At 51.5% G+C, this 9,650-nt stretch overlaps 2 protein-coding genes across 2 annotated transcripts; one reads left to right on the forward strand and one right to left on the reverse strand.

Annotated features, from left to right (window-relative positions):
• Window positions 1–1,621: 1,621 nt before the first annotated feature.
• Window positions 1,622–2,795, forward strand: LOC123044709 (lon protease). The gene has a single exon (XM_044467542.1). It carries the CDS (start codon window positions 1,689–1,691, stop codon window positions 2,547–2,549), a length of 861 nt encoding a protein of 286 aa, XP_044323477.1. The 5' UTR covers window positions 1,622–1,688; the 3' UTR covers window positions 2,550–2,795.
• A 948-nt stretch (window positions 2,796–3,743) lies between these two features.
• On the reverse strand, window positions 3,744–5,191 carry LOC123044708 (ribosomal RNA small subunit methyltransferase, mitochondrial). Its single transcript, XM_044467541.1, has 2 exons — window positions 4,802–5,191; window positions 3,744–4,717 (listed from the first exon to the last, which is right to left on the reverse strand). Exons 1-2 carry the CDS (start codon window positions 5,144–5,146, stop codon window positions 3,992–3,994), a joined length of 1,071 nt encoding a protein of 356 aa, XP_044323476.1. The 5' UTR covers window positions 5,147–5,191; the 3' UTR covers window positions 3,744–3,991.
• Between the last annotated feature and the right edge of the window lie 4,459 nt (window positions 5,192–9,650).

The following is a 9,650-nucleotide window of genomic DNA, read 5'->3' on the forward strand; positions in this document are numbered from 1 at the left end:
CGTAAGTTTGGCTGGTTAAGCCATGTACTGCACCTTATCTCGCCGTCGTGTCCTTTGTGGAATGCCTTAGAACTTGGTGACCTCCGTCTGTTTCGATGTTTCGTTTATGTACGCTGCCTATGTTGAGGGCTTTATTAATTTACGAAAACACTAACGCCCACACGTGTGGGCATTACCCAATTCGCCCACACGCCTGGATCATCCTTCATTGTCTTTTGCACGAATCTTGACACGAAAAGGTGGATTTGGTGTGCCACGTAGGACGGGGCTGGTGTGTGGGCGTTGGAGAGTTTGCCCACACGCCCGCACCATGCTGTTTGCCAGCTGCATTGTGTGGGCGAACTGCTTTTCGCCCACACAGCCACCAACTAGGTCATGCGCGTGTGGGCGAACTGCTTTTCGCCCACACGACACTACTACCTTGTGGATGGCAACTGCAGTTACGCGAACGTGCAACTTGGTACACACACATGGCAATTGTGATTCTTTGCTACATGGCAACTACAGTTACGCGAACGTGGCAACTCGGTACACACACATGGCAACTGTGATTCTTTGCTACACGGCAACTGCAGTTGCGCGTACGTGGCAACCAGATAAACACACATTGCAACTGTGATTAACAATACATGGCAATTATGGTTGGACCACACGTGGCAACTAGGTAAACACACATGGCAACTACTGTTTTGACCATATGTGACAAGTAGTTAATCACACACGGCAACTATGGTTTGATTACACGCCGAAACTACCATAAATTAGACATGGCAACTACAGTTAATCAAAACAGATAGAGTTGCCATGCTTTTACAACTACACTTGCCATCCCGGATGACTACATCTGTCAACCAGGATGGCAACTAAATCCTCATCCCACGGGGTACCTAACGTAGCTGCGTCAGGACGTGTGGGCATTTTTGCTTCGTGCCACACGCACGGGGTGGAGATGAGTAGTATTTGTTGGGCGTGTGGCACGAAGTAGCCGCGCCCACACGTGTGGGCAATTCTAATGTCCGCCCACACACGGCCCGTGTGGGCTGCCTCCTGCTCACACCACACACGGTGTGTGGGCGCATGTCGTATATGCCACACGTGTGGCAGTTATCGGCGTCCTTAATTTAAAGCCGGACGTCTCTGACGTCTATGTTCTAAAAAAAATGGGAGGGCTTGAGGCGCCCGATTGTTGATGCTTTTAGACGTCCTTGTCGCTAAGAGAATACCGAGCTTGCTAAATATGACCACATGTTTATGAAGTGAGGAGTGGATAATAAATAATACGAACTCTTACCCAAATAGGTAAATATGATCGTGGATATTTATTTTTCCCAAGCTCTAACCCTAATAGGGCTTTTACCCCATTAACATTTAGCCGGCCGAATTTAACTATGCAAAAAAAAAACATGTCAAAGCATTTTCTTAAAATAAAAGAAAAACTAGCATGAACAGAAAAAGAAAGAAAGCGGTGTCCCACTCCGAGCCCGAGCTCCTCCAGACGGATAAGCCCCCACGTGTTCTCCTCTACGCCATCACCACACCGCACAAGACTCATATTAACCCTGTCTCTGCCCATAGACCCCACACCCTTCTTCCCCGGCCATAACAACAAAACGCCTGAAAAATCACCTCCCCCAAATCCACACGTTCCCCTCCTCACCACCGTGGGGAAAAGATCCCTCAACTCCCCAATGGCTCTCCTCCCCCAAATCCTCCCCTCCCCGCGCCCCCATCCCCACCTCGCCGCCTCCCGCTACCCTTTCTCCCCCGCCCACGCATTCCGCACAGCGCCTCGCCTCCACGCCTCTGGCCACCGCCGCCGAGGCCGCCTCGCCGCGTCAGGGCCCGGGTCGTCGCCGTCGCCGTCGCCCGACCAGTACCCGTCCGAGCCCGACGATGGCCTTGTGGAGCTCCCTCTGTTCCCTCTCCCACTCGTCCTCTTCCCGGACGCGACCCACGCGCTGCACATCTTCGAGTTCCGCTACCGTATCATGATGCACACCGTGCTCGACACCGACCTCCGCTTCGGCGTCGTCTTCGCCGGCTCCGACGGCGCCTCCGACGTCGGCTGCGTCGGGGAGGTCGTCAAGCACGAGCGCCTCGCTGACGACCGCTTCTTCCTCATCTGCAAGGGCCAGGAGCGGTTCCGCGTCGCTCGCATCGTCCGCAACAAGCCTTACCTCGTCGCCGCCGTGCAGTGGCTCGAGGACCGCCCGCCTGCGGAGACGCCGGCCCCTGGGGAGGACGCCGAGGCGCTCGCCGTCGAGGTCGAGGCGCTCATGCGCGACGTCATACGCATCGCCAACCGCCTCAACGGCAAGCCCGAGAAGGAGGTCGGGGACCTGCGCCGGGGGCTCTTCCCCACCCCATTCTCCTTCTACGTGGGCAACACCTTCGAGGGCGCGCCCAGGGAGCAGCAGGCGCTGCTCGAGCTTGAGGACACCGCCGCGCGGCTGAGACGGGAGCGGGACACGCTCCGCAACACTCTCAACTACCTTACCGCCGCGTCTGCCGTCAAGGACGTCTTCCCCTCGTCGCCGTCGTCGGGGTGAAGCCTTTCGCCTCTGTCCCATCTCGCTCGCCGATAAGGAGTTTGTGGAGGGTAGTGGGACTAAACCTTCTTATTACTCTTTTTCGCCTTTTTCCTTTCCTTATAATTGCAAGGGTAGGCTTTATTTCAAAGTGGTAGCATTTTAGCGTGTAAAATTGTACGTATAATTCATGTGTATTAACTCAAAAGAAAAATGCGGAGCTATGACGATGATCAATGGTAATGATAAGCATTTTGCTCCATGAAAGCAATGCATTCAGTGTGAAATAGGGCGTATTTACTCATTGGTCAGCTCTTCATTGTAGACTGCCATTTCTCAATTGCAATTACGTTGTCTGACATGATTGGCATACCATATACAGTAATTTTAGTTTCAGTTATCCAATGAAAAAAGGTACTCCCTCCAATCCTTATTAATTGACACACTTTGCAAAGTTCTACTAAGTGTGCGTCAATCAATATGGATCAGAGGGAGTATGTGCTGTACGAATACTTTAGCAGGTTTATTCATCATGAGCTGTGTCTGTGTCTCCCTCGGCCGAGACCAGTACATCCGTCTGTTTAGCACTCTCTTGTTTCCATAATTTGAACGACAAGAATTATGAAATGGAGGAAGTAATTATACCCCCTATGTTTTTTTTCAAGCGTATGATCTGGTAACAGGTTACTTCTTTTCTCCCACGTTCAATATTTCTAGAAATATAGTCCAACAAAAGGTGATTCGAATTTTTATGCCATGATGATGGTAGGCATAGCAACACTCTTTGCATCCAGATAAAAATGCAGCACTATTTCCTGCTATCAAGTAAAAGTGTATCTACTGGCTGCAGATGTTGAATCTCTGTACAGATGTTATCTGCATTTTTATTTTGAAAGATCTTTATTACTCTTCGGGCTGCAGATGTTTTCTGCGTGTTGGATAAGGATTTTTTCCATTGGACTAGCCACAGGGAGGAAAGCGTTTAAAGATTGCATCACCTGTTCTGGTTCGGTTTGGTCTAGAGTAGCATCCTGAAACTATGGTGGTGGTGGTTCATAAATCATGATTATCAGTCTTTGTTGAACAGTCGAAACATATATAACTCTGCTGGATTTGCTTAATGTTATGTCCTGTCTACCAGTAGTTTTTGTGAGTTATATTAATATGAACATTGCATTTGTGAACTGCAATCCTATCAATACGATTGTGTATGTGTGAATCCTAGTAATACTGTTTCATCATAAGCATTTCGTGAATAGCACATGTTTGAGATCTTCGGCTTAAGGTTGCCAAATTTCAAAGAAACTCTCTGCAACTCTGAACCAACTAAGCGTACGCTAGACAGCTGCTAAACATTACATGGACTGGCAAATTCGCTTCTGTGCTACCATGGACATGGGTCAGTTGTGTGCGTCGGTCATTTGCATTGGTGAGCAATCAAAGATCCGATGCGCTGACAAGTGCTACTGAAACCATATCCCTCGCTCGTTGAATAGCCTGAGCAAATAAAGAAGCTCGTCGTTTGACATCTTGGACGGCCTCTTCCCGGCGAGGTCGGTGGACTCTAAAGCACCGGCAATCCTTTCCTTGAAAGCCCCGACCTCTTCCGTGCTGAAACCAGCTGCTCGATCGCCGCTGTCGCCGTCTTCGTCGCTGCAGGCTTCGTCATTGCCGTCGTCAACAAGAACACCGAGAATGATGCCACTGCCAGCGCCAGGGGCATCGCTTGTGCATCTCTCGCTTCTCTGAGACCGCTTGAGAAGATCCAGGATCTTCCTTTTCTGCTTGAAGATGGCACCGAGGGTCTTGTTCTTCTGCCCGAAGCACTCCCGCGTGAAGCCCAGCCACTCGGCGACGTCGACCTCAGACGGAGCCGCCCTCGGCCGGATCTCGACGAGGGAGGAGTCTACCCTGGGCATGGGAACGAAGTCCCTCTTGCTCACGTCCATGAGTAGCTTCACGTCCGCTACCATGCCGACGTTGGCTGCCAGGCGGTTATACTCCGAGTCGCCTGGCATGGCCACGAGCCGCCGCGCGAACTCCTTCTGCAGCAGGAGCGTTGCTGTCCGGAAGTGGTACGTCCCGAACAGCAGCTTCGCGATGAGCGGCGAGGAGATCCCGTAGGGGATGTTAGCCACACAAACGTCGAACTCTGGGAATTCGGTCTCCATGGCGTCCCCCTGGATCACCTGGCAATGGAGAAAGCAAATTCCATTCGTCATTTGACTTTAGGCATTTGATCGAGCAGGTGGTGGGCGCCGGCAGATACAGACCGTGAGCTTGTGCGCCAGGTCGAGTGCCCCGAAACGGGCCGTGACTGCGTCAACCATGCGCGGGTCGATCTCGACGGCGGTGACGCGGTCGACCGGGGAGGCGAGGAGGCGGGCTGTGAGGTTGCCGGTGCCGGGGCCGACCTCGAGTACGGCGTCGCCCGGGCGGAGCGCGGCGTGGCGCGCGATGGCGTCCAGGACGCGTGGGTTGGTGAGCAGGTGCTGCCCCCGCGGCTTGTGTAGCCGGAAGCGCCCATCCCACGCCTCCGACGCCAGTGACGACGAGGAGGAGGACGAGGCGGAGAAGGCGGAGAGGCGGGCTCGAGAGTGCGAGACGGCGCGGTTCATATCCGGTTTGGCTCGGTTCGCTCTAGAGTACGAAGTCGAACAACATCTCTCGGAGCGTCTCTTTGCCTTTTGAGAGCAATTCCGACAGCTTTCGTAAATACTTTTCCCGCAAAAGTGGTTAGAAAAGCATTTTTATGCAGATGCAAAATAACTAACGTTTGCATCTTCAAGACCCAAGAACCCGCATAAAAAAAAATTACAATCACTTGGCCCAAGTGACGTAAAGTACAATACTTGCATCTTCACCTCCACGTGATGTAAGGTTGGTCGCGCGCCAACCGTCAACCGCCCTTTAGTTCTTTTCTCACACCCGCATCTTCTTCCTCCCGCCGCTTGCCCGCCCACCGTACCATGCCGCTGTCGCCCGCGCCAGATCCGGCCGCTCCACCACCCTCGTCGTTGGTTCCGCCGCGTTTCGATCGCCCCACGCCATGAATCAGGCGTTTTTCGGCCACCCCGCGGCCGCTGCCCGATTCGTTCCCGCCGCCGTTTTCGCCACCGTCGTGGCCACAACCCGACCCCAAGCACCCGCTCAGCCACCACCGCCCCTTTGCCCAGCCCGCACGTCGTGGATCAACCTTATTTTCCACCGCTCCATCGCCACCGCCCGGTTCGTCCTCGTTGCCGTTTTCGCCGTCATCACAGCCAAGCCACCGCCCACCCACCCACCCACCCACCCAACCCCACCCCCCTTAACACCCCTATAATTAAGCTACAATGAACCCATGCTAATGACCTTTCTGCTAAGCTAAATTGTCCCTTGATAAAAAGTAAATTCAAATTGCAAGTCAAATTATTGTTTCTCCAAATAGTAAAACAAAAATGTTGGTTGGGTTGCAAATATTCACTAAGTAATTGTCATGTAAAAGCCAACATCATTTGAATTATTAAAATGCCCTTAACCTATTTAAAACTGATCCAAAATCATTAAACAGAGTCTTCTACATTAAATAAATATTCAAACTATTCAAAATAAGCTGAGACTTGTCGTGCTAGCTCAAAACATTGCCTAGTATTTATGTGCTAAGTTGCCCATGCAACTAAAATCAATTGGTATTTAATTTAATGGTAAAACAGAAAATAAATAAAGAATAAGGAAAAGAACAAAAGAGACATTGTGCCACTGGACCTTAAGTCCACAGTAAAGACCCAGCCCAACTCCCCCCCTGTCGTCTTCCTCGTGTTCATTGCGCCCCCGTGGAGGACCCGAGCGCGTCCATGGCCGGGGACCGCCACGCGCCAGTCATCCAAGCCTCCCCGGCGAGGATAATATCATCCCCGGCGGCAGAGGTTTCGTCTGCATCCACTACCCTACACAGTTCTTCCCCTTTCACCTCAAATTCATCGTTGCGAGCACACGAGCGCCCCCGTCGCCATGGACCTCGTCGTTCCCGCGGCCACTGTCACCCCCGCTCCGTAGCAACGTGTCCACGAGCTTCGTCGTCATCTTCCGTGTCGTCCATGCCCTCGAGTTTGTGCTGGGAGCCCCTACATCTCCGGATCTGTTGTCGTCTTCAACCTTCGGCCACCGACGTGTCCACGACAACTATCATCGTTCTGCTGCTCCTAAGCCACCGTCGGGCCTCGTTGTGCCTTCTCGGTGAGCTCCCGCTTCTTTCCCCTCTCTCCCACGCTCGGTTCCGCCTCCCTAGCCGCTTCTCTTGCCATGGCCAAAGCTCCTCTCCGTCGGCCACATTGCAGCCGCAGCCACAACAAGAAGAGCTTGCGTCCGAACTCCGCAACAAGCTCTTGGCATCTCTAGGAAGCCATCAAGCCGCCCAGTGTCACTTGCTGCTCCCCATAGCGCCTAAAGCAAGCTCGCCCGAAGCCGCCATCGTTGCACATTGATGTTTGGGGTTCCCTCCCACCCCTCCGTCCTTCGGGTTGTCTACCATGTAGACATCATAGGTGGAGGTTGTTGCCCACTTGCCAATGTGATTGATGGCAAGTGGTGGAGCGTTATCTGATGTGTTGCCAACTTCTTCATCTACGTCAGTTGCCTCCTCAGAGGCGTTGGCTAGGAAGTCGGTTAAGTCGTCGACGGTAGCAACTAGGTGGGTGGAGGGTGGGCTGAAAATTCCAACTTCTACTGGGTTTTCCCAGATTTGATCGTACACCAAGTGTCGATCATCCCAGATATCGAGGCTCTGAATGCGATCCAACATCTAGTTCAGGAGCACCTTGTCGGCTTTGCCCATACCCTGGTTGAAGGTTGGGCTTGGTTGGAGTTTGCCCAAGATCCGACCTGACATGGTCATGGGGTCTTTGTTGGTCAAGCTAGATACTTGATCCATCACAATAGTGCTCGGTCCAAGCTCAAGGTGAGATATGAGGCATGATCCATGTCGTGGTACTGATCTGGGATTGAATCTGAGGTCTAGACGGAAGCGTTAGTGTGGTCTTCGGTATGGTCTGACACCCAGCTCGAAAATGCCAACTCACCGCGAGAATCCGCGGCGTACTCCACCCAAATCTAATGATCTGACCTGGAGCAATTTTTTGATCTGGCCGAGGCGACTAGATGAATCAACATAAAGCATGATGCTATCGAGGACAAAGAGTTGTCCAGAGAAGAAAGTCAGGTCGCAGCCAACACTGTCATCGATTTGGAGGCAAGCCACCGAGTTGCTTCGACTACACAGAGGGACCTATATGGTCCACCAATGACGGAGTCGAATCTGGCAGATCCAGGTAGGGGGCCCGAGCTGGTAGCCTTCCCATGATGATAACAGGACAAAGAGGGGACCCGATGTTTACCCAGGTTTAGGCTCTCTCAAAGAGGTAAAATCCTACGTCCTGCTTTGTTTGTATTGATTGTTGCTACTTGTGAGCTGTTGGGAAACGTGGCATGCAATTTCAAAAAAATTCCTACGCTCACGCAAGATCTATCTAGGAGATGCATAGGAACGAGAGGGGGAGAGTGTGTCCATGTACCCTCGTAGACCGAAAGCGGAAGGGTTAACTTAATGTGGTTGATGTAGTCGAACGTCTTCATGAATCAACAGATCAAGTACCAAACATACGACACCTCCGAGTTATGCACACGTTCAGCTCGATGACATCCCTCGAACTCTTGATCCAGTGGAGGTACGAAGGAGATGAGTTCCGTCAGCATGACGCATGGTGACGGTGATGGTGATGTGATCCGCGCAGGGCTTCGCCTAAGCACTACGACCATATGATCGGAGGAGTAAATGGTGGAGGGGGCACCACACACGGCTAAGACAATTGACATGCTTTGGGGTGCCCCCTTCCCCCGTATATAAAGGAAGAGAGGGGAGGAAGCCGGCTCTAGGGGGCGCGCCAAGTGGGGGAGTCCCACTAGGACTCGTAGTCCTAGTCGGCTCCCCCTTTTCTTCCAACAGAGGGGAAAAGGGGAAAGAGGGGGAGAGGGAGAGGGAAAGGGGGGCCGCGCCCCCTTCCCTAGTCCAATTTGGACTCCCCATGGGGGAGGGTGCCACCTCCTCGTGGCCTGCCTCTCCTCTCCCCTATGGCCCAATAAGGCCCATTACTTCCCCGGGGGTTTCCGGTAACCCCTCGGTACTCCAAAAAAAACCCGAGCTACTCCGAAACCATTCCAGTGTCCGAATATAACCTTCCAATATATCAATCTTTACCTCTCGGCCATTTCGAGACTCCTCGTCTTGTCCGTGATCTCATCTGGGACTCCGAGCAACCTTCGGTCACCAAAACACATAACTCATATAATACATATCGTCATCGAATGTTAAGCGTACAGACCCTACGGGTTCGAGAACTACCGAGACACCTCTCTGGTCAATAACCAATAGCGGAACCTGGATGCTCATATTGGTTCGGTATGTTACTTGCCCGAGATTCGATCGTCGGTATCTTCATACCTAGTTCAATCCCGTTACCGGAAAGTCTCTTTACTCGTTCTGTAGTGCATCATACCGCAAATAACTCATTAGTCACATTGCTTGCAAGGCTTCATATGATGTGCATTACCGAGAGGGCCTAGATATACCTCTCCGATACTCGGAGTGACAAATCCTAATCTCGATCTATGCCAACCCAACAAACACCTTCGAAGATACCTATAGAGCATCTTTATAATCACCCAGTTACGTTGTGACATTTGATAGCACACAAGGTATTCCTCGGGTGTCCGGGAGTTGCATAATCTCATAGTCGGAGGAATATGTATTTGGCACGAAGAAAGCAGTAGCAATAAAACTGAACGATCATTATGCTAAGCTAATGGATGGGTCTTTTCCATCACATCATTCTACTAATGATGTGATCCCGTTTATCAAATGACAACTCATGTCTATGGCTAGGAAACTTAGCCATCTTTGATCAACGAGCTAGTCTAGTAGAGGCATACTAGGGACACAGTGTTTTGTCTATGTATTCACACATGTATCAAGTTTCTGGTTAATACAATTCTAGCATGAATAATAAACATTTATAATGAATAAGGAAATATAAAATAACAGCTTTATTATTGCCTCTAGAGCATATTTCCTTTGGTCTCCCACTT

This window comes from Triticum aestivum, chromosome 2B, assembly GCF_018294505.1.
Source record: "Triticum aestivum cultivar Chinese Spring chromosome 2B, IWGSC CS RefSeq v2.1, whole genome shotgun sequence".
In the NCBI taxonomy this organism is placed as follows: Eukaryota; Viridiplantae; Streptophyta; class Magnoliopsida; order Poales; family Poaceae; genus Triticum; species Triticum aestivum.

Excerpts from the sequence above, each read along its gene's own strand:
- LOC123044709 (XM_044467542.1), top strand. The coding sequence starts at position 1,689 with ATGGCTCTCCTCCCCCAAATCCTCCCCTCCCCGCGCCCCCATCCCCAC.
- LOC123044708 (XM_044467541.1), bottom strand. The coding sequence starts at position 5,146 with ATGAACCGCGCCGTCTCGCACTCTCGAGCCCGCCTCTCCGCCTTCTCC. Across the intron at positions 4,718-4,801 it reads ACCTGGCGCACAAGCTCACG|GTGATCCAGGGGGACGCCAT; the intron begins GTCTGTATCTGC and ends CTCCATTGCCAG.